Source organism: Equus przewalskii, chromosome 1 (genome assembly GCF_037783145.1).
Source record: "Equus przewalskii isolate Varuska chromosome 1, EquPr2, whole genome shotgun sequence".
In the NCBI taxonomy this organism is placed as follows: Eukaryota; Metazoa; Chordata; class Mammalia; order Perissodactyla; family Equidae; genus Equus; species Equus przewalskii.
The window spans coordinates 37,428,201-37,452,479 of record NC_091831.1 but is presented as its reverse complement, the minus strand read 5'-3'; the positions used below and the strand labels follow the sequence as shown (position 1 = coordinate 37,452,479).

General features: G+C 41.4%; 2 protein-coding genes across 13 annotated transcripts in view; one reads left to right on the top strand and one right to left on the bottom strand.

Annotated features, from left to right (window-relative positions):
* Positions 1-24,279, top strand: part of PCGF5 (polycomb group ring finger 5) — a 117,665-nt gene that overhangs the window by 37,463 nt on the left and 55,923 nt on the right. For 6 of the 12 annotated variants that reach the window (XM_070610563.1, XM_070610604.1, XM_070610610.1 and 3 more), the window contains exon 2: positions 17,605-17,899. In XM_070610563.1, coding sequence (XP_070466664.1) covers positions 17,788-17,899 — 112 coding nt within the window. In that variant the 5' untranslated portion in view covers positions 17,605-17,787. Of the gene's footprint in view, positions 1-5,447; positions 5,619-15,442; positions 15,608-17,604; positions 17,900-24,279 lie in introns of those variants that run through there. The other 6 variants (XM_070610616.1, XM_070610580.1, XM_070610596.1 and 3 more) reach the window with 3 other exon arrangements.
* LOC139083297 (basic proline-rich protein-like) lies at positions 1,691-16,757 on the bottom strand. Its single transcript, XM_070618808.1, has 4 exons — positions 16,723-16,757; positions 15,152-16,309; positions 12,943-13,027; positions 1,691-5,980 (listed from the first exon to the last, which is right to left on the bottom strand). The coding sequence occupies exons 1-2, from the start codon at positions 16,755-16,757 to the stop codon at positions 15,193-15,195; spliced, it is 1,152 nt and encodes a 383-aa protein (XP_070474909.1). The 3' UTR covers positions 1,691-5,980; positions 12,943-13,027; positions 15,152-15,192.

The window sequence follows — 24,279 nt, the reverse complement described above, 5'->3', positions numbered from 1 at the left end:
GATTTCAGACTTCCAGCCTCCAGAATTGTGAGAAATCAGTTTGTGTTGTTTATAAGTCACCAGTTTATGGTGTTTTGTTATAGAAGCCTGGACTAAGACACCTGTTGATATAAAATCATATAGTCGTCCTAGCGGCTACTAGTAAGCATTGGGGGAATGAATGAATGTGGAACCAGTGTGCACATACCAACTCATTTAGCAGAATCCTAGAGAGTTCCAAAATGAAAGTGTTGTTTGTTGTTTGTTTGTTTGTTTTAATCGCTATCATTTGTATCTTTTGCTGTTTCTGGCGTTTAGCTAGACAGCTGAGCATGGTATTAGACTTGAATAAAGCTTGGGCACTTTCTGACTTACGAATGATTCACGACTCCATACGTTCCAGTGTGCTCATAGCTCCCCCATCTTTCCAGAAGGCTGCCCCACCACCCTGCTGAGGGTGCTAGGCACTCTCACCCTTATTGCAGAGATCTCCCTGGTGCTAGAGCCCGCTTCTCTGCCAGAGAGTGCTGTAGCTCTTGCGATCCCTTTCTTGGTCACAGCACGTACTTACATGCTCATTGAACTCTGTGGAGTTGGTAGGGGGTTTATTCTTCCTCTCTGAGTAATTATGTGTTTCAGAAGGGTGTTTAATATAGCCACACTATGAAAACATTACCTCTAAAAGCTAACCTGGAAATCTTCTCATCAGAGACATGAACAAGTAGAGACCTTTTAAGTTTTCTTTGTTGGAAGATGCCACCTGAAGATTTCTAACAGCAAACTGCATAATTGGCTTAGCCTGGTAAGAGGTGATTGTCCCACAGAGGTTCAGTGGTTGCTGTGGAAGCACAGGGCCCACAGAGCCTGTGATCTGTGTGGGCCACTGTCAGTGTACAGGGGCATGGCTGTGGCAGGGTGCCAGGCCCTGTGGAAAGCAGAAGGGCTGTCTCAGTGCCTCCAGTGCTAGCCACCTGGTACCAATTAGCCCACACCTGCTTTCTGCTGTTGGTCTCTCCCTTCTCTCTCCTGTGAGCTACTCTTAAAAAAAAAAATCACTGAAAACCAGAAATGTTTCAGATTCTGACTCAGATTTCTATGTATCTTAATAAGTTCTCAGAACTGTGTTTGAATTCTGGTGATACTAGTAAATGGGAGAGCAAGTCTCACCTCTTCTCGCATTCAAATATAGAAGAATATCTCATTCTGACATGGAACAGTTCTCAGACAGGTGGGCTGCTTCACAAAAACCTCCGTAGGACTATGGCAGCATCCTTCACAGAGCCCCAAACAGTGTTTAACATGTAGGTACTAGGGAGTGTTTGTTAAATAAATGATCCAGAGCAAAAAGGACTGGCAACTGAGTGCATTTTATCTTCATTTCCCATCTTAGCAGCTTTTTAAAAGCATCATTTTGATTCCAACAAACTTGGATCCCTCATTATATTTGCAATGCTTTGTTTAAACATTGCTCGAATGTCAGTCTCTGGCTGTTTATACACACACATATGCAGAGACTGACTTGCTATATCCAAACACAGAAATACCTGCTTAGTTGGCATGATTAGCTGGGGGAATTGGTTGTTAGGTTGAAGGATACACTGGAAGTTATGTGTGTCTTTAATGTTACCCAAAAAGTCTTGAGATGATTGCTTAGAGTGTTACTTCGTGACAGTGTGCCACATTAATTTTACTGACTGTATTGCTGTAAAGGTTATTATGAATTCAGCCAGCATTTATTGAGTGTTTCCTAGGCTCACAGACCTGTCCTGGGCCCTGTCAGTCCCTGCCTTCAGCTTGTTTACCATCTGACTGGATAGACTGCATAAACACACAACATCAATACCAGTAGTAAACCAGTTAAATATCAGGTGCACGAGTCTCCAGTAGTTCTCAGAAAAGAGAGACTCAAATGAGGTGGAAAGGTGGAAGAAGGAACAGTTTGGAGGCTGGAGAATTGCAGTTGGCCATAAGGGATGGTGAAGAGAAAGAGGGAGGGTATTCCATTTAGTAGGGAGCAGCATAAGCAAAGGCTAGAGGTTGGCATTTGCCACGTGTTTGACGGACAGTGAGAAGCCTGGTCCAGCTGTGGAGCAGAGGTTTCAAGCTGAAAAGAGCAGAGATAAGGTGATAAAGTTTGGTGCCAGGCCCCAGAGGCGTTACACTGTCACAGAGCAGAGTGGCCTGGAAGGTGCTGCAGCAGCCCCAGGACTGTCCTGGTGCAGCTCTGCGAGGTCTACCCCTGCCTCCATCTGTCATGAGCTGTGGCCTCCTGGTTGTCATGCGAACTCTCTGTGCCACGGTTTCATTTGTAAAATGAGGACAGTGATTGTATCTATCTCACAGGGTTGCTGGAAGGAATAAGAAACAATCGCGGACAGCACAGCGCTGGGTGCTTGGTAGAGCTCCTTACGTCACTGGTTCTTAGGCAGGCAAGAGCAGCCATGGTGGCTGTGCTCTGGAAGGCTGACTGTGACATGCAGGTCAGGTTGAGTGAAGCTTGAGGAGGCTTTGTGGAGTTGCCTTTTGCCCGGATGGAGTTGAAGACAGGATTTTAGAGGTGTCGTCGGATTTCCAGCCTTTACGGGAAGGCGCAGGAAAGTGTGCAAGATTACGGGTTGAGCGAAGCCATTCTTTTTTCACTGCATCTCTATTTCACAGACTTTAGGAATGATCCTGCTTGACAGTCATTCAGAAGTGATTTGATCAGAGTAATTGGCAGTGTCCCTTAATAGCCGTGGAGAACTCCGATGCTGGTCAGTTAGAGGAAGTGAATTATTGGGCCAGAAATAACTGAAAGTTTGTTTGCTGGCTTTTTTTTTTCTTAGTTAATATTTTATATTGTGTAACCAGAAGCTGCTGTGCTGACAGGGATGAGCTAGAGAATTGAATCTGAATAAATCAAAATGGAAAACAACTGGAAATATCCCTACAAGAACTGTCGTGTATAACTTCAGTAACTCATGCAAGCTAATTTTATTTGTTGTATTTACACTTTGGGTGGATAAGAAAATGGAGTGCAGCTCTCTATAAAAACAGGAATTCTGTTTCATACCTTTCCTTGAAGCTTTTCCTTCTTTTAACGATAATATTTTTAGCTGAAAGTAAGTTTAATTCATCTAGTAGAATGTTTGAATTTTTCTAAAGCTTTATGTCTTCTATCTTTGTAAAGATATGAATAAGTTGCACTTCAGTCCTATCTTCATGGTAGAAACTGGATGAAAAAAATTACAGCATGAGCATCACACCACACAAAGAATCTGCATCTTCAGAGGATAACATTACAAAACACTCACATTTTTATCACAGTTAAGTTTTACTTCCTAAGTGCTGCTTGTCTGTATTTTGATTCTGAATGTTATATGTGTTTCCACATATGGTATGGAGTGTTCTTATGTGCAATTTGAGTGGTTTCAAGGGTCAAAACTTATAAATGCTAATAGTTCTGGTCTGGCACTCCAGATACAATGCCGTGCATTTACTGACATCAACAGTTGTTCATTAGTCTGGATGATATTTGTGTCTTATAAAATATAAAAGAGATAATCAGTTAAAAGTGTGACTGTAATGTTTGAAGAAATACACCTCTCTAGGTCTTAGTCTCTGCAGTCTTTAAAATATACCATGCATATGTGTGTGTACATATATGTATATGTTTATGTATGTATATATATGTGTCAAGTAATCAACCTAACAATTTGGCTATATCTAGCACAAATTAGGTCTATGCCAGATATTATAAGTATTAATCTCTATCAGAATTCCTTTGAAGTGATCCAAAAGAATATCTAGAATTAACTGCAGTATAAATTGATTTTAAAATAACCATATTCTGGCTTATACACTTGGAAATTACATTAGTATGAATGGGGATTCACTACTCCTCCCTTTCTGTTTAGTTCAGTCAACCACCCTCTGGATCCCTTTCCTTCCTTGTCTTCCCCAGATCTGAATGTAACCATCCTTAACTGTCTCTCAGCTGCCTTCCTACACCACACTTTATCTGCAGTTGTTTAGCCTTTTGGCCAGTCCATTCGTCTGTTTGTCCTGCTCCTTTGCCAGCATGGCTGTCTGCAAATCAGTACTACTAGAAATATTTTATCCAGTTCAACTGGGTTCTCAGTGCTCTTGTGCCTGGACAGAGTCTCCCTGATTTCCCATAGCCATGGTCCTAAATTTGATCAGTTTCCTTAAATTTTTTTACCCAGAGTTAGTTGAGTTGTAGTCCCTTCTTCTGGTGGAAACATCCTTGGAAGGATTTTCCCCTCCCCTACAATGCAGTTCTGGTGCTGCTGCTTCAATCTCTACCTGTGTTGTCCTAGGGCCATCTTCTCTCTGTGTGTCTGCGTCTTCACATGGCATTCTCCTTGTTCTTTTAAGGACACTAGTCCTATTGGACTAAGAGCCCAACTACTGTACTATGACGTTGTTGTAACTTGATTATACCTTCAAAGAACTTATCTTCAAATCAGGTCACATTCATAGGTTCCAGGGGTTAGCATTTCAACATATTTTTTGGGGGGACACAATTCAACCCATAGCAGGCATTTAGAATAAATCTGTGCATATTAATACCTAATATTAAATATTAAAATAATGAAGTTAATGGACAAAGTATAGAAGTGTGAAATGTTCACATTGTTGTCGAGTATGGGTTTTATAAATGTCAACTTTAAAAAGCTAAATTCTATTTATTCAGTTTTATTAATGACTAGTTTATTGTTGGATACTTCTAAAGTTAATTATTTTATATGACATAAAGACTTCATACAAGCACTCATGCCTATGCTTATAAGTTCAGTTTCTAATTACAGAAATTCTTTTCCTTTTCCAGTAGAAATGAGTACTCCACTTAAAACTTCAGACTTCATTGGTAAAAAGGATTAACGAATAAATTGTTTAGGAAATACCGTAAAGGAAATGGTGATCTACTAATTTATGATCATCAAGTTCCAATTAATTTCCTTGTCAGTATTTGTGATAAGTGTCATCCTTCTAAAATTTTAGGAAGTGATATGTCATTGTAAGTTGTTATATCAAGAACAACAATTCTTGACAAAACTTCCTTTTTAAAAGCATAAGTGAATACAAGTAATTACCTCTCGTCCTTGGATTTTTGTGCAGTTTTCTCAATGTAGTAAATTAAAATGTCAATATTCAAATGATCTAATAGCAAAGCCTCCTCTCTTGTAATTCAACCATGTAGATAGTGAATGGGCCTCAGTCTTGATGACTTGCCTGAAAAGTACTTTGAAACTCTTTTCCCTTGTTCACAGATTGTTCTTGTTTGCATATAACAGTCATCCAAAAAGCCAGAAGGGGAGCATATCATCAGTACCTGTCAGCTGTGTCACTTTCTTCGTTTAGCATTCTAGAAATAGAAGCATCCTTCCTGCTCCTTAGACTGTCTGGCCAGGTCTGGTACCCACACTTGCAGTATCCTTATTCAAATGTGTCCTCTCTTATTGCAGCTGCTGTCCTTCAAAAGAGATGGTATGGTGAACTCTCACCACCCTCTCATTCTGGGCTTCTTCTCAGACCAGGATCTAGTCTGCTGAGGCTGGCCACAGTGAGGCTGGAGTTGACATATACGCACACTCCAGCATGACTTCCCCAGGTCAGGCCTGCTTGCAGCACTGTCTGTAAGTATGTAAGCAGATAGCTTACCCCTCGAAGCCCTGTGTTTTCTCTTAGATGAGCACTTTAGAACCCCAGGTAGAATGGGAAAATACTTTCTCTTTAAATGTCACTAGATCTGTTTAGTATCTTGAAGTCAGAGGTAAGAGACTAAGCCTGTTTTTTGGTAAACAGGAGAGAATGTTTTTGTTTAATATTCCTTTTTTCTTTGTTGGTAGACTTTCTCCATTGTGACATAGGAGAAAGACTAGATTATACAACCCTGTACAAGGAAGAATAAAAGTTTCTGACTCTCTGAGCTGTTTCATGATGATGATGATGGTATCACTACCTTCCAGAAGTTAAGCCACTATATTCTACTCATTGCCTGGAAAATAGAAATCATAGAGTTAGGTTAAGATGTTGCACTAGAAGTGTTCTGGTTTGAAACTGTCATCAAGAGCTTATTGGAATTGTAGAAATTATCAACCCTGGGATACAGGAAAATTTTTAATCGCTATCATCCATACATGTTCACAGGGATATTCTCAAGGTCACGAGTTGGCAAACTACAACCCAAGGGCCAAATCTGGCCCACTGCCATTTTCTTAAATAAAATTTTATTGGAATACAGCTACATCCATTTGTTTACATATTGTTCTGGCATTTTTGGCCATATATGAGCAGAGTTGAGTAGTTGCGACAGAAACCATATGGCCCACAAAAGACTAAAATTTTACTATCTAACCCATTACAGATAAAATTTGCTGACCCCTGCTCTAGCTGATGCTTCCAAATTGTACAACCATATAATTGAAGAACTTCAAAGCCCATTAGAGATTATGTATCCCAAGTCTAAAGTGATTTTATGGATGGGCAGATCAAGGCTCATGAAGTGACTTGCCGAAGGTCTTACTGTTTGCTGGTGATTTTCTTTTTCTTTTTTAAAAGGAAGATATTTTTCCAATAACTTTTTTTAAATTGTGATAAAATGTATGTAACATAAATGTTATCATTTAACCATTTTTAAGTGTACAGTTCAGTGGCATTAAGTACATTCATATTGTTGTATGACCATCACCACCATCCATCTCCAGAACTTTTTCATCTTCCTGAACTGAAACTCTATATCCATTAAACAATAATTGTCTGTCTCCCCTACCCCTAGTCCCTGGCAACCACCATCCTACTTTCTGTCTCTATGAATTGGACTACTCTAGATACCTCATGTAAGTGGAATCATACAGTATTTGTCTTTTTGTGACTAGCTTATCCATAACTTGTTTAATTGAAGGAAGTATGCTTTACAGAAACAGGGAAATTCTAGCCTTGTCCCTGCTGATCCAACACTTGGCTTGGCCCAGGGTGAGCTAGCTGATCAACTTTTCTTAATGGCCTCAGCTCTAAAATGGTACATTTTGGTATCTTTCTTTGAAGAATATACACAGTATCATGATATTGGTCAATTAAAGCAAAACAGGAAGATCCTAAAATTTACAGTGGAATTTGTTGTTGTTAGTGCCATCAAGTCGATTCCATCTCCTAGTGACCCTGTGTACAGCAGAGCAGAACCCTACCTGGTCTTTTTGTGCCATCCTGTCACCTTTGGCGCTATATCAGACAGTGCTTCGCTGCTATTCATAGAGTTTTCATGGCCCATTTTTTTTGAAAGTGGATGGCCAGGTCCTTTTTCCTAGTCTGTTTCAGTCTGGAAGCTCTGCTGAAACCTGTCAACTGTGGGTGACCCTGCTGATATTTGAAAAGCCAGTGGCATAGCTTTCAGCATCACAGCAACATGCAGCCATCACAGTATGACAACCGACAGACTGGTGGTGTGGTTCCCTGGCCAGGAAAGGAGCCTGGACCATGGCTGTGAGAACACCAGATCTTAACCAGTAGACCACCAGGGCTAGCTTTACAGTGAAATAGTCACAAAATATTAATTTTGAAGTTCAGGTTTTGCTTCCAGTATTTTTGTACAAGAGAGCACAAATTAATACTCAGAAAGTAAATTTGTGGGCATTGGAATTAGAGGGTAGACAAAGGATGATAATTCAGGTCTCATTACCACTCCTGGTAGGATCAGAGCACACTTCTCTGGCGACTAGTTCAGAGTTTGCCCAATTCTGTGTCTCCCTGCCCTACACAGTGGTGCCCACGCACTGCCCACATCTTGCCCTTTCCACTTCCCTTTTTTGTGCTCCTTGCTCATCGTTTTTCTGTTTTCATAAAGTTATTCCAGACAGGGTAGGATATAATAGATTATGTTTTAGTTTACGAAATATGTCACATTTCAGTCCTGCCTGCCTAAGACTATACCCAGCTCACTCAATTGGAGTTTTCAATGTTCATAAAACTCTTTCGACTTCTGTGTACATCCTATTTCTTAAGTTCATCTTGAGATGAGTAATTTAAGCCATGATTTTCATATTTTACTCATTTACCACTTAGAGAGTAACCTTATTTAAAAATTCTTGTAGGGGGAGGAAGGGCACCTGGTATGGAAGTTAGGTGACTAACTGTTGCCTCCGTGTACATCCTAAAAGCAAATAAATTGTACTTAAGGCGTTTGTTCTATTTGTTTATCACCATGCCTTAAATTGTGTCCTATGTTTCATTGTTGTTTTGTCCGAAGAGCAGGGAAGGATATAGATATGAAATTCTTAAAATTAGTTCAGCAAGCATTTGTTTGCTTACTGTGTATGAAGTGCATTACTTGTATCATCTCATAGAATCCTCTTGAAAACTCCTATGAGACGTGTACTTTTTTTTTTTTTTTTGAGGAAGATTAGCCCTGAGCTAACTGCTCAGGTGCCAATGTTAAAAAACAAAAGTCTTCTTTTTTCTGAGGAAGACTGGCCCTGAGCTAGCATCCGTGCCCATCTTCCTCTACTTTATATGTGGGATGCCTGCCACAGCATGGCTTGCCAAGCGGTGCCATGTCCACACCCAGGATCTGAACTGGTGAACCCCAGGCCGCCGAAGCAGAACATGCGCACTTAACCACTGCACCGCTGGGCTGGCCCTGAGACATGCACTTTTATTATATACATTTAGGTGATGAGAAAACTGAGACACAGAATAGTTATTTGCCCTAGGATACATAGCCAGTAAGAGGTTGTGCCAGAATTTGAACCTGGGCTGTCTTGACTACAAAGTCAGATTTCATTTATTTGCTTGTTCATTTGTTCATTCATTCATTCATTCAGCAAATACTTAATGGCAGCCTACTATGTTTTAGGCTTGATTCTAATGATAAAAGCCTTGCCCTCATGGAGCTTATGCTCTGCTAACCACTTTCTATGCAGCCGTCTTGTATTCGCATTAGTCATCTAATCTAAGATGCTTTGATGCTGGTGCTTTTTTTTAACTTCTTATCAAGAAGGTATCAAAGGAAGCTTTGATAACTGCCAGGAGGTTTTCCAGTCAACTAGAATAACCCCTTTCTAGAGTGAAGACAAAAACTATTTCTTTCTTCTTGAACTATCAAGGACAAGTTATCCCAGCTTCTGAGACTATTGTAGGGTTTATCATGCAGAAGATAGACAATTAAGTATGTCTGTCTTGGGGCTGGCCCCATGGCCGAGTGGTTAAGTTCGCACACTCTGCTTCGGTGGCCGAGGGTCTTGCCAGTTTGGATCCTGGGTGGGGACATGGCACCGCTCATCAAGCCATGCTGAGGCAGCGTCCCACATAGCACAACCAGAGGCACTCTCAACTAGAATATACAGCTATGTACTGCGGGGCTTTGGGGAGGAGGAGGAGGAGGAGAAGAAGAAGAAGAAAAAAAAAAAAGATTGGTAACAGATGTTAGCTCAGGTGCCAATGTTAAAAAAAAAAAAAGAATATCTATCTATACCTATCTTATAGCTAATGTCCTCCTGCTCTAATTTAGGCCAATTTTTGCTTAGCTTTTCTGCAAACCTGAACAAAAATGCATCAGTATCTTAGTCATTAAGTCTTTGAATAGTTGAAGACAATATGAACACACTAATTTGGCTTTTGTTTTCAAGAGTTGTTTTGTTTTTGGTCCAAGATGGAATTACAAAGTGAAGTATAAGAGAGAAGGTCATCTAAGTGGTTTGCCATCTCCTCTTTCAGATACGCTTTCCTTCTCCATGCTGGCTCCCCAGCCTCCCAGCCAGCAAAGCGTTATGGTTAATACCCTGCTAAAGTGTTAACTCATAACTTAAGCCTTGTGTCCTTCCTTGGCCTTTCTCCCTTCCTATGGACTAAGAAGTCTACTAATCCTGGCAAGCTGGGAACCCATAGCTCAAGAGATGGCTCATGAGGGCTTAATTATGACCCCACCTGAGGAATTTGCATTTTAATGGAAAACATTTCTGCTACCCGTTCAGTCAAGGGGAGTGAATAAAGATTTCACCAACCACTTCTGCAATGTTGAACTAACCCAAATTATTAGACATATGTGGGGAACTAGTTTTCTTTGTATGACTTTGAATTGCTTAGTAAAATATTTAGGTTTCTCCATCTTGTTTTTAAAAATTGGATGTGATGGCTATTGAGTTCAGGGGAAGGAGTGCTTTCTGATGGTTGTGTTCCTTACTGAATGCCCTGTCCTAGATCCATTGCCCTGCCCTGCCTGGAGTGTCTTATTCATTCTACATTCTTGGGATATATCTTAGTATGAGGACCTCTGCTGGGTGGAACAGGATTACTAGGTACTATTCTGCTGGTGGTCCACAGAACTACTACTTATACCTTGTATTTTGACAGTCCTTTACAGTTTACAATTTAAAAAACATTTCTCACTTATCTCATTTAATCTTCTATGTGCTCATTATAACAACCCACAAGTATATAAAGAAAATCTTCCCTGTAGACCAGTGATTAAGATGATAATATTAACCTCAATTTTCATAGGAAGAAAATGAAGCCAAGGGAAGTCAAGTGACTTGTCCTGACTAAAAATCAGGTTCTCTTGACTCTGGGTCCAGCGTCCGTCCTTCTACACCATAGCTACCTGTAAAATCAGGACCTTTTCAATTCACGTGCCTAGTCTCCTCTGATTGTTTATGTCACTAAGTTTCTATATTGCATTTCCTCCAATTGAATTTCTTATCTTTTTTTGGTAGCACATTTTTTTCTAACTTTTCTATAATCACTCCTAACATTAGAATCATCTATGTTCAGATTTGATGGAATATTCTTGAGTCATTTGTCTGTTTATGATCCTCAGGGATTTATTCTGACCTCCCAGAATAATAGTTGTGGTTCTATAATGATGTTTTAAAATATCATAACCCTGATAGTTGGAGTAAATCCAGGTTTTCCTTATAGTCTGCTCCTATTTTAGTTACATTCTCTGTTCTTGCAGTATAACTAGAATTTGTTCCAGCCAACTGTTGACACCACAGTAAAGAAACTACAGCTAGTTTTTTCTGCCTCTCAAAGGAGAAAAAATTTTTGTTGGTCTGTGTCTTTAGCATAATGTATTTAAAGCACCTTAAAACACTTACTTAGCTAGTTGCACAGTCTTTCACAGACTAACCTTGTCCCTATACCTAATGCTATTTGTCTGTATTCACTTTTAGTATATTGACTTAATTTCTCTCTTTTTTTCTGGCTTTCTCACTTATTTTTCATATCCATAGCTTTTGGTATTTTGCCTTGCTGTTTTTGTAACTGACACGAGTCTTAAGCATGTAGGACTAATTTCTTGACCACCCATAGTATGCCTTCCTTCAACGGGAGTTTTTGTCATTTGATCATGTTCCATTTAACATGTTATTAATAAATTTGGTGTATTGCTCCATCTTTTTTCTTGTGGATAAGTCTCTACTCCCTGGTGTGACTTTAATTAGTAGTCCTAGAGGACATGGATTATGCCTTAACACATCCTTTGTAAAGACCCCTCAAAGAAGAAACCAAAGAAAGAATACAGGGTATGTCTTAATGTGTGTGCAGATACTCGGCTTTTCAGTCAATATTTATTTGAGTGTTTACCATTTGCCATCCACTCTGCTAGGGCTGCACAGTCAAGCGATGGATCCACTGGGCTTACACGCTAGTAGAAGGTTCAGACAAGTAAACCAGATAATCCAAGATGGTGTTATATGGGACTTGAGAGAATGAGTTATTATGTATGTATGTGGTATACGTGTATCCAGGAGGCTCCTCAGCAGCTTTGAGGTGTCTGGGAAGGTGGCCTTTGACATCATCTGATACCTAAAGGATAAATAAGGATTGGCCAGATTTAGCAAGGGTGGGGAAGGATAAGGGGATTGGGACAGGGTGCTCATTTGAAAGAAGACCTGTCTCTAGCTAGAGGGTAAAGAGGTTCATTATGGCTGCAACATGTAGATCAAGGGAGGGGGATCCCGGATGTGCTTATTAAGTGTTTGGGCTTTCTCCTAAGAACAAGGGTTTTTTAAGCCAGGGAGCAGCATGATCAAATGTGTAGTTAGAAAGCGTCCTCTGGCTGTGCAGTGGGGAGTGGTTTGGCAGAGAAGAGCTATAGGGAGGCTACTTAAGAGTTCAATGAAGTAATAGAGGGTAGAGATGATAGTGATCTGAAACCAGGGTAGGTTAAGTGGAAGGATTCAAGAGACAGTTAGCAGAGAGAGTCCTTGAGAATTATTGATTGCAGGGGAGGGGGCATTAAGAGATAAAGAGACATGGTCAGGGGTGATTGGAAGTCCTTCAGTTCTCTGTTCCCTTCCCACTCCTGCATCATTGATTTTAGGCAACCATAGATTTTTAGCTGTAGTATCCATGGCCATAAAATAAATACATTTGGGTCCAGTAGGACACTTTAAATTTTGATGTTTTCTGAAATCTCTGTAGGAAAACTTTTAGAATACAGAGGGTAGTTTTATGTTGGAGATACTCTATGTTAAAAGATTAAATAGCATACTTAGGCTATAAAATAATTTATGATAATGAAAAAGTCGTTTAATATTTCAGGGAAATGGTAAAATATAACCCTATTTTTAAAATGTTATGCTATTAAACATCAATTCATTGATGCTACATTTATTAGGCAAGGAAGGAATGTCAACTTCCCAGTATGGAATTACCCATCCATTGCCCAGCCTTAACTGAAATAAAAATCTACATAAAATATAAAGTAATGAAAACATTTCTTAGGTATACACATAGCTCCAGGTAGTTCCATGGGTTATCAGGAGCTATTAATGGGTTTCCTGGAAGAATCTGGATCAATAATCAAATGAAACAAGTTACCGCTTTGGGCTTATCCTTTGCTAGGAAGTCACCAGTGGCCAGTTCACTTCTAATACCATCTAGGCAGTTATTTCCCTCCCTCCCTTCATCCATCCTTCTCTCCCTTTGTTCTTTTATTTTCTTTTAAGTTAATTTGTTTCTTACCAGAACTTCCTTAAATGCTTGGCTTGAGAATTCTCTTGAGAAGTGTAAAGAATATGGAACTGGCACCTTTGTTTTGGTCTTGACTCTGCCAAAAGAAGCTGAGATTACGAATTTGCTACTTCTCAGGATCTTGGTTTCTACAGCTATAAAATGAGAAAGCTGAAGCAGATTAGTCACAAGGGGACTACCAGCTCTGATTCTTCCATCTGCGTATTCTTTTTGCTGGACCTGTACATCCAGTTGCTTCCAGGCCTTTGTTTACTTGACGGTGCCACTGGTACTTGAGATTGGTTATCAGCGCCACCACCTCATATTGAAGCTTCTGTAGTTTGTTCCAGCCCCCACCATCAGAACCAAGGGACTGAGGGATAAGTTACTGGAAAGCAGCCCCAGGGGAGGAGGAGAGGCAGCTGCAACTCCAATGTTTAAATGACCTACACGTAGCTCAGGAAACTTGCCCCTTCGTAGCATTTCCTTCTTGCCATTTCTTTTATTATTTTTTTAACCAGACAAATGTTTGAATTTTTTTGTTTTGTTCTGTTTTCCTTTTTGTGTGTGTGTATTTTCTTCTTGGAATGGGAAAGGTGGGGTGGTTGCTGAAGAGGGGAAAGGAGAAACAACCGAACATTTTACTACAAACTGTGTGCCTCCAGGGACACAAAGCACACATTTCCTTACAAAGGTAGTGATTCTCTCCCCCACCCGCAAGTCTGTCATCGCAGTTTCAGTTAGGACAACCCCACCTCCACATCTCTCTTCAGGTTCTGCTCTCTAGCACATTGGAAGCCCTCCCTGCATTGCTGATCTAAGTCCTCCGAACACCCGTGCCCACACTCACCTCCTCAGTGAATGCTGCTTGACCTCACTTGCTGGTGATTACCAATCAATCACATTTAAGCCCCCTAGACTTCATTGTTATTCTTTAAAAATATATTTAACATAGGTTCAGATGCAAAATCAGAAGATACCAAGTCATACTGTGTATGTTGTAGTATATACAGTAATATCTTCCCTTACATATTTTAAATACATTAGAAGTAGGGTGACTTTTCACGTATTGATCTGTTTAGTCTCCGAGATGAAAGGTCTGAAGAGTAATCCTTCAGCTATAAAGTCATTTGACCTGACTTGTTTTCTGTGCTCATTGTGATTGCTGTGACTTATTGAAGTTGATCCCAGCTTTGAAATTGGCATGTATACTTTTTCAAAATGGTTCTTATAAGGACTATAAAAATGTGGTCATTGAAAGCTATTTCAGAAAATGTATTGCTCTTGCTATGATATTAAAAATGGTAATTTTTAAAATTTTATGTCCACTCTGCATGTTTAATTATAAATTGGATATTTTTAAAAGCTATCTTGGTCTACTTCTTTGTGTGTTTTAAATTTGGAATGGATCTTTGAACAGCTGTACAGCTGCTGGACCAGTGGTCATTGGGTCCGTTGGTTTGCCATGAGAGCCATCACCACAGGCTGTCTCCCTGGTAGTAAGGAAGGTGTCTTGGTCAACTGGAGGTAAAACAAATACTTTGCATTAATCACTCCCCCCTTTACTGTCAGCTCCCTGACCATCACTGCTCAGACCATCACGGAAGCAAAGATGATGTAATTGTAACATCTTTTCCTCTTTATTATACACAAGATTGAAGCTGCCCTTTGCTAATTCTCTTTGAGATGTCCATTCTAACGTGTGTTTTATCGATGGAGACCACACTGCTTTGCCTGCTACCCTAGGATTACTGGATTGCAGTCTTCCAAGAAGCAAAGAATCAGGTCTAATTTATGTTTAGCAAAATAGTGGTTGTAGTAGAAATTTGTAAGTTTGTGGAATGCAGTAGAATAGGATTGAATGACTGTGAGGAATCCTTTAATGCATGCTTTTCAGCAATTCTTTTTGCAATGAATGTTCTCTTGTCCATCTCAAAGTCCACTAAAAGAGCACTGGGGGGTTTTGTTTGTTTTGTTTTGAACCTTGCAAACAGTGGTAACTCTTTACCTTTCCACTAACACCCCCACCCCGCTCCCTCTTGCTTACAGTTGTCAAATGTCATGATCTCTGGACCCACCCCACAGTAACAAGTTCGTTAGTGATTTTTAAATACGGTGCAAATCAAGGGATGTCCATCCCGCTGCGGCCCACATGGGACTGGCTTGGGGAAGACGCAGCCGAGTAGACAGTTTCTCAGGGTGACTCATTCTCAACACTGACCGTTGTTTTTACATCCGCCAGGGAAAATATACCAGACATTGTTATGATGAAAACAACCGAGAGAGGCTGGTGGTGAGAAGACCCGAGGTAGAATTTGGCCAGAGCTGCGCGTCGCCCGGGAGCTGCGGCGGCGGGGCGGGCGGGGCGTCGGCGGCACCTGTGAGGCGCGCGGGCGGCGGGCGTGGCCGGGGGCGTGGCCAGCGGCGGCGCCGGCGGTTGGAAGGGGGTGGAGTTGCCCTTGGAGGCGGCACCGGCCCTGGGCCCCGAGGCCCGCCGCGCCCTATCGGGCCCGAGCCGAGTGGCCCCGCGGAGCCGGCGCGCTCCCGCCTGCAGGGGGAGGGCGGACGGGGCGCGGGGACCGGCCAGGCCGCGGCGGGCGCTGTTTCTCTTTCACTTTCCTTCCCTCTGAGGCCGGCGCGCTGGCGGGCGAGGAGCGGCGGCGGCCGCGGCCGCGGGGTAGGTCCTGGGCGGGCTCGGGAGCTGCCGAGTGGCCGGACTGCGGCCGCCCCCGCGCTCCCCGCCCGAGTTGGCGCCCGGGGCGAGGGGCACCTCCTGGCACCTGCCGCGGCCGGCGCCGCCGGGAGCCCGGGGAGCCCGCGGGGGCGGGGGCGGGGGCGGGGGCGGGCCGCAGTCTCTGGGCTTCGGAGCCGCGCTCTCCCCTCGGGGCGGCGGGCGGCGGGCGGCGGGGGCCGGGGAGGCGGCGCGTCCTCCTCCGCGCAGCGCGGCGGCGCGGCGGCCGGGCCCGGGCACCTGCCGGCGGGCGGGGCGGGCTTGCGTGGGACCGCCCAGGGCCTGCCGCCCGCTCCCGCCGGGGCGGCGGAAAAGTTCCCTTCTGGCCCGGCCCTGCAGGGACTTGCTTCCTTTAACTGTCTCGCTGACAGGGCTCTCGGGCTTACGGGCTGGACCCGCCCCCGGTCGGGCCGTGCATTTCCTCTTTGAGAGGACTTTCCCTTACTTCCCGGCAAACCTGTGGGAAAGGCAGGGCCGTGAATCCCAGTGTCTGGAAGGGGAAGCTGAGCCCCGGGCACGGATGTGCGGAGCCTGGCCAAGGGCTTCCAGCGCGGAGGCCGGACTCCAGAGCCCTGCCTGTCGTCTCTGCGCGCTCTCTTGCACCCTAGGCACGTTTTCCCGAGCGGATAGGATGCTTCCACGCAGAGCCTATTCCGTGCACATTGTCAGTGGCGGTGTGTCCAGGGAATGATGCCTTTGACCTTTCCGGTTGCTTTATGCTTGCCTATGAGCTAACAGCTAGGACAGGAGGAAAGTTCCTGTTTATCGAGTTAACTTAGGAAATCAATACCTTCTTTCGTGTTGTGTTTTCTAAGAGGACACATTTGTTGCAAGAAACTTTTTAAACTTTTTTTTTTTTTTTTTTTAGTAATCTGTGTACAAGCCAATTATGCTAAACATTTTTGGGAAAAAATGACATTCAGTTTTTACTGTGTGCTAACTCTATGTATATTGTCTCATTTAATCCTCACCACTCTAGAAAACTGGCACTCTTATTTTCATTTTACAGTCAAAATAGCTGAGATTTAGGATAAGTAACATTGCCCAGGTTATACGTTTACCAAATGTGACTGGTTTCTCTCAAAGATTTTGCCATCCTCTAATGGAGGAGATAAAGAGTGAATGTAACTGTAAATCAAAATAAAGGGAAAATGTAATAGGAGAGAAGTAAGGGTCTAAAAGGGAGAGATTACACTGAGGATAATCAGCGTAGCTTTTTGTATGGAGAAGGGTTTTGAAGGATAGGTAGGATGTAGAGCCTGCAGAGTGGACTGTGGGAGAGAGTGATCCTTTCGGTTTGTCTGAAGAAAAGTGTGGAAAGGTGTGTTAGGGTCACCCTGTGAAGGGTCTCATATGACAAGCTAAGAAATATAAACACGTTTCTGTTGTAAAGAGGAGACACTGACATTCTTTGAGAAGAGGACTCAAATGTGATGGAATAAAATCAGCCTTGCAGAATATAAGGTGGGCTGCAGTTGGAGAGGTACTGTTGAGGTAGGGCGGCTGCGGATGGAATGGAAAAGGACGCGAACTTGATTGGACTACTCACTGGGTGTGGGGTACAAAGTGGAAATAGCGTTTTGATAGGGAAGATAATGACTTCAGTTCTGAATCTTTTAACTTGTATTGGCAGGAACTCCTAGTCAAGCAGATAGTTAAAGTGCATTACTGGAGAGGGAAGGAAATCAAAACTGGTGGTAATAGCCTTGGGTGTCATTTGTACAGAGGTGATAGTTGAGGCCCCGGGATTGGGTGAATTTGTCATTATTCTGATTTAAATAATAACAGTTGTACAAATTAATGTTACGATGAGGGAAACGTTCTCTTCACCTGTTCACCCAATTTGGAACATGTAACATGTGCTGCTAAGATAATGATATTAATACGGTATGAGGAATTTGACACCTTTTTCTCTCATCTTTTTAAAATTTTTGTGGAGACAGATATGGAAAAGCAGAACCACCAAAAGGAGTGATGACCAGTGATCTCATGATAAATCTGGATGTCAGTTCTCATGCCTCAGGACATCCAGTTGGGAACTCCACACCAGCTCCTGGCATCAGACTTTCATCTACTTAATACCCCTCTTTGCCTGTACTACTAAAGCCAGTTATAGCTGACCACGAATGGCTACCCAAAGGAAACACTTGGTAAAAGATTTCAATCCTTACATCACCTGCTATATCTGTAAAGGGTATCTGATCAAGCCAACTACAGTGACCGAATGCCTCCATACCTGTAAGTATCCTTTTATGTCATCTATCCCTCCAAAGTCATCAGTTGCGTGTTCTCTTTTAAAACCACACATTTTCTTTTTATCTAGATTTTAACTTTTAAAGCAATGAGTATTCTAAGAATTAACTTTGAATTTATTTTCAGGATTGAATATATTTGTCATTAGGATACCTGTGACATGAAATTTTTCTTGTGTTATTTAAATCTTAATAGGTGACTTTCATCTGATTTTAAAATGTTCTAAAAAAATCGTAAGCATATTATTGGTTATAGTTTTTTAATTAAGATGTGCATACTTTAATTCTTTGCTTTTTTTTTTAAACCACTTTATTGAGGTATGGTTGAAATACAAAAAGCTATACATATTTAATGTATGCAGCTTGATGAGTTTAGAGATAAACGTATGCCCGTGCAACCATTACTGCATCTATGCCATAAACCTGTCCATCACCTCCAAAAGTTTCCTCCCCCTCTTATTATTACTTTTGTGATAAAAACACTTAATGTAAAATCTACCCTCTTAGCAAAGTTTAAGTATACAACACAGTATTATTAAATATAGGTCCTATGCTGTACAGATCTCTAGGACTTACTCATCTGGTATAACTGAAACTTTGTACCCTTTGACTAATAACCACCAGCCTCAACATCACCCGGGAACTTGTTAGAAATGCAGGTTATCAGGCCCCAACCCAGAATTACTGAATCAGAAACTCTGGGAGTAGGCCCAGCAGTCTGTATTTAACAAGCTCGCCAGGTGATTCTGAAGCACTCTCACATTTGAGAAGCACTGTTTTATTAATATGGTCAAATCTGTGGAACTCCTGACAACTTTCTTTCTCACCTGTCCCATCAGTAGAGGAAGAAACATTTTTATAGCCACTTATGCCAGGATTTCATACCTTTTGTGTTTCTGCCAGTATGAATTTATCTTACTTCAATGAAAATAATTCCAGTGAGTTCTAGTTTAATGCCTATTTTGTGCACCAAAATAGATACTTTATATATCTGCATTTTAGCTTTACAGTAACCTTGAAGCAGTTTGGAGTGGATGAGGGGAGAGAGAGAGAGGGTATAGAGATGATCTTCATTTTGTGGGTGTGGAAACTAAGAGTTAAGTAACTTTCCCAGTCTCACAGCTAGTGAGTGGTGGAATGGACCTGGATTCAACTCCCAAACCCATGCTCTTTCTAAGATAACATGGTGCTTTTTTTTTTTTAATCCCTCCCTTTTAGCTCTTCTCCCTCTGCTGAAGTGACATAATATTATACCATTAGTTTCAAACGGGTACAAGACAGAATGACCTGGAAATGGTTAAAATGGCAAATTTTATGTTATGTAGATTTGACCACAATAAAAAAGAATAGAATCATCTAGAAAGCTGTTTAAACATACTCATGCTCAGAAACTCTACCTAGAGAGTTTCAGTGTATGTTGTGGTGAGGTCTGGGCATGTGTTTTTTGGAAAACCCCTCCAAATGATGCTGATATTTATTCCTTTTGGGTATTACTGGCCCATGCAATTCAGTTAGCAATTAACTATTAACTGTTCTTGAAATAGTAATTTATTGTTGCTCTGTGTCATTATTTAACTTGAACAATATTCAGTTAAATAGCATCGAATAGATATTTATTGAATACGTGCTGTGTGCCAGGCACTGTTCTAGGCACAGAGGCTGCAGCAGTGAACAAGATAGTCAAAACTCTGCTCTCAGGAAGTTTACATTCTAGTAGGGGAAACTAGTAATAAATATGTGCCACGTTAGATAGTGTTAAATGCTATGAAGAGGAACAAAGAAGGATTGTAGATAGGAGAGATTGGGTTATTTTATAGAGTGTCAGGGTCCGCCTCTTTGCTACCAAGACGTTTGAACAGAAACCTGAAGGGACTGACTTCTGTGGATATAAGAGAAGAACATTCTAGACAGAAAGAAAAGCAAGTCCAAGGCTTGGGGTGGGAATGTCCTTAGCAGGTTCAAGGAATAGCAAATCAGTTAGAAGGCGCTGGCTGAAGGTCAGCTGAAAGGTTATCCAGCCGCAGCCAGGGTAATGAGGTGTGAGATGGAGGTGGGCCGAGTGATTGGATCATGGATGTACTTTGCAGGACCCAATGGGATGTGGCTGCTCTAGAGTGGGATCTTTATCTTATACTCCTGTGTTTCACTCTACACCAAGCATAGTACTTGGACATGGTCCACAGTGTGTTTTGTTTCTTCCAACAGTTGTGCATTGTTTTTATCTTTGGATTTCTCCAGGAAAAACTGCCAACGTTGTTTTGAAAGATGAGAAGAAAGCACAAATTCTCCAATTTCTACCTATATAATACAGATTTTATATCTGTTCTTCTATGAGAAAATTTTCTTTGGGGTATAATGAAATCCCAATTTAAATTTCACTTTTTTAGAGTAAAAACAAAGATTCTAGAAGTATGAATAATCATTTTATAAGATAGGGTTATGTTTATGTTTGCAACAGCAATTTAAGGTCTAAAGGGGTAAAGTGACAGCTTAACTGCACAAGTCATTCTATCCTGAAAAATCCCATGGTGGTCATCAAGCCCCATTACTGAGAGAGACTGAACATGGCAGAAGTGTGATTAAAAGACAGTGGTAAATCACAAATGTGGTCTTTATCATCAACAGAGAACATAGAACAGTAGAGTAAATGATAGAGTCAGATACTCAATCTCATGTCTGAGGAGACTTGAGGACTCTTTTATGCTAATCTTGATACTTTCTGGTCCTTGGATTTCTGTGTATTTTTTTGGTTGTATTTATATTGGGGCTTAGAGGCAAAAACTATCCCACTTGTAAAATGTCCTGTTATTTGTTACAATCAGATAAATAGTACCGCAAAACAGTGTTCCTGAATCATTTTTGGGTCTTTGTTGTTATCTGGTTTTCTTATGTATAATGTGGGACAGATAACAGTGGTGCTGTAATTTGGGATCAGTATAGAAAATAGAAAAGTCAGATGGCCAAATGGGACAGGAGGAAAGTGAGAATTGTCATGTGACACTGTGGTACCCTATAATATTTTTTATCTTAGGCATGTAAAAATAATACCTAATTAAAATAACTTTATGCAAAGACTACAATTTTATGATACCATAAGGAAAGAAGGAGTAAACAGGGGCCAGCCCCGTGGCCGAGTGGTTAAGTTTGCATGCTCTGCTTGGGCTGCCCAGGGTTTTGCTGGTTCGGATCCTGGGCGTGGACATGGCACCACTCGTCAGGCCACGCTGAGGCAGCATCCCACATGCCACAACTGGAAGGACCCAGAACTGAAAACATATATACATATACAACTGTGTACTGGGGGAATTTGGGGAGAAAAAGCAGGAAAAAAAAGATTGGCAACAGTTGTTAGCTCAGGTGCCAATCTTTAAAAAAGAGACAAAGAATGGGTAAATAATAGTTCTCATTATGAAAACTCATAATAAAATACACAGATTTTGGTCTTACTGTTCAAGTTTGAAATATATAAATGGAGCTTTATTATTGGTAAGCAAAACCAGACTTGGAATCTACCCTTCTGGACTGTCTGGTCAATGGAAGAAGGAGTAATCAAGTTATGAAATGTACAAAATAAATTTAGATGCCGATAGGTGTGATGGAAATAATGAAACAGAATGATATAATGGCAGATATGTGTCAGGATATTGTAGTAGAATGGAATGCAAGAGAAGGAATTAGAGTATTTTCTGAAACTCCTAAAGCCATAAGCCCTAGGCCTTCTCAGGTGGGACATTAGCACCTGGGCCTGGCTGCCGTGGAGGTGCATTGGGGTGGGAGGTAGGGAACATGAGTGACTCTTCCCACTTTGACAGAGGTAAATGAAGTTATTTTACTCTTCTTTCAAAATACTCTGCAAAACGCATTTCAACTCTTTCTCTCTCCTCCTCAAATCAGATAGATTGTTGCTCTTCCATTCTCCTGTTGAGAAATTCTGGAGCTAACACAGCCTGGCTTCCCTGTGAATGTAGAAATAAGGGCCAAAAGGACCAGCAGGACGGCTGACTGTGGTAGCATTTAATGTTCTTAGCACTCTAGCTATGTGGGAGAAAGAGAAAGGGGGAAGCCAGTCAGGTGGGAGAGAGAGGCAAACTATGTCCCGGGCTCCTGGCAAGGAGTTGCAAAAAAAAAAAAAACTTATAAAAGCCCCATCTTTAAGGAGGCTCATATCTTACCTTCTAACACCACTTCCCTTCAGTAGGCCAAGGACATTTGTTAAAAAGATAAAATTTTAAAATGAAGTAAAAATTTGAAGCACAAATGAGTTTTAGCTTTACACGGTCACTTAATGCTAGATAAACCAAATTCATATTAACCATGGTAAGATGTCTGTGAGATAATTTTAATAACCCAGCAAACCTCAGGAAATAAACATCTTCACACAAATAATTACTGAATTCTTTAAAATAAATAAGTAGATGTCAGGCACTTCACTAGCCACTGGGGTACAGTGGTAAAAAAGATAAACTTTGAGGACCGGGCGCCTGGTGGAACAGCGGTAAAGTGAACACGTTCCGCTTTGGCGGCCTGGGGTTCGCCGGTTCAGATCCTGCGTGCAGACATGGTACCACTTGGCAAGCCATGCTGTGGTAGGCGTCCCACATATAAAGTAGAGGAAGATGGGCACGGATGTTAGCTCAGGGCCAGCCTTCCTCAGCAAAAAGAGGAGGATTTGCAGCAGATGTTAGCTCAGGGCTAATCTTCCTCAAAAAAAAAAAAAGATAAATTTTGAACTTAAACTCTATCAGGCAAAACTTCTCATAAGCCAGGAAGAACTTTCTCCATGGGTATTTTGATCTATCTTTTTTCTTTCCTGTGTGAACTCATCTACTCTGAGACTTCAACTACCTGTGCTGATGCCTCCCAGATCTTTATTTCTTCTATCTTCAGAATCCTACTGGATGTCCACTTGCATATTCTAAATCCACCTGGAACTCAGCGTATCCAAAAATGAATGAGTGGGATGTCCAGGCAAGAAATATACTCCATACTTGCCTCTCTTTGCCTTCACTAACAAAACAGGGACAAACTCCTGTCTAGTCTCTCTCTTTAATCTCTCTCAAATCTGTCCCTTCACTTCCATCCCCCTGTGACTCTTCTTGTTCAGGTCCTTATTACTTCTCACTGAAGTCACTGCAGCCCACTTCTAACCTGTGTCAGAGTGATGATCATTTAAAACAGCTTACTGTCTTCATCAGTCACTCTCAGCCTACCCAAAATTTCCTACAGATACCCTACTGCCCTCAGGATAAATTAAAGCTACTTACCTGTAACCATTTTCTGCCTACCTCTTCTTCCCCTGCCACCAAACACACACATACACATGCACATACTTGGTTCAGTGCTTGCTCTGCTTGGAATGCACTTCCCCTGTATGCCTGCCTAGCAGTTACCCATCCTTTAAAACTCATCTCCTCTGAGATATGCCACACACCTGCTACCACAGACAGGTTTGCATTAAGTGTATCCTTAGTACCTGGTGCTTGAGTGCTCACTAAAAGCTTAAATGAATAAATAAATGGCTAATCAATTGATTATTTTATTGTGTGTTCTTCCTTTTAAAGATTCAAATGCATGTAGGCAGTTTAGGTTAGGAATTATGAATTTTGAAGAACTGTCTTCTAGAATATAGGTGGGAGCCTTGTGAGTCTTAGGGAGGGAGGCACTGGATTGAGGACTAGAGATTGGCGGTTGGAGATTAAGGGATGTTCTGTCTCTTGCACCAGGTCCTGAGAAACTTTTTGAGGTTGCTTGTAGAGTATTTCCTGGTGGTTGTATAGGTTGGTGACTGAAAATGAAAGATTTTTCACTTAAACTAAGAACAAAAGAGCTTTGTTCCAGCAGCTGAAATGTGAAGAATACAATGCATTTGTTCTTAACTCTTTGTGGTTAGGGTCCCCTTTAAGAATCTAATGAGTCCTTCCTCAGAAAAAAGGGAAGGTTATAGACATGGAAATCTGTGGTACAGGAAGGGGAAGCTTTCTTCTTTCTGCCCTTGCAGAGATTATGGCAGTAATCCTTTAGCTGAGAATGAATTCTTTGGAAAAACACATGGTTGTACTTAGTTTTTAACTTATGCAAAGAAGAAGGGTTAATTGTTAATCAAATATAGTTGATGTGACAGTTAAGGGAGTTGGTGACTTTATGTGGTAATCTGTAAGAGTGAGGGAATAACTTAATCATAAGATGGTAACATTTAAGTACCAACCATTTATTGTTTCTGAACAAGTGTCATAAGTACACAAGTATCTAAGCTACAGAGAGCTCTTGATACATTGGTACTCAATGTTTACAAATCTTATGCTACATGCACTTGCAATTCAAAGTGCGGTCTCCAGACCAGCAGCATCACCTGGGAACTTGTTAGAA

Bases quoted from the DNA above. Each gene is read 5' to 3' on its own strand.
- LOC139083297 (XM_070618808.1), bottom strand. From the start codon at position 16,757: ATGGCAAAATCTTTGAGAGAAACCAGTCACATTTG. The intron at 16,310-16,722 runs GTAAACGTATAA...TGCACGGAATAG, and splicing joins AGAGAAACCAGTCACATTTG to GCTCTGCGTGGAAGCATCCT.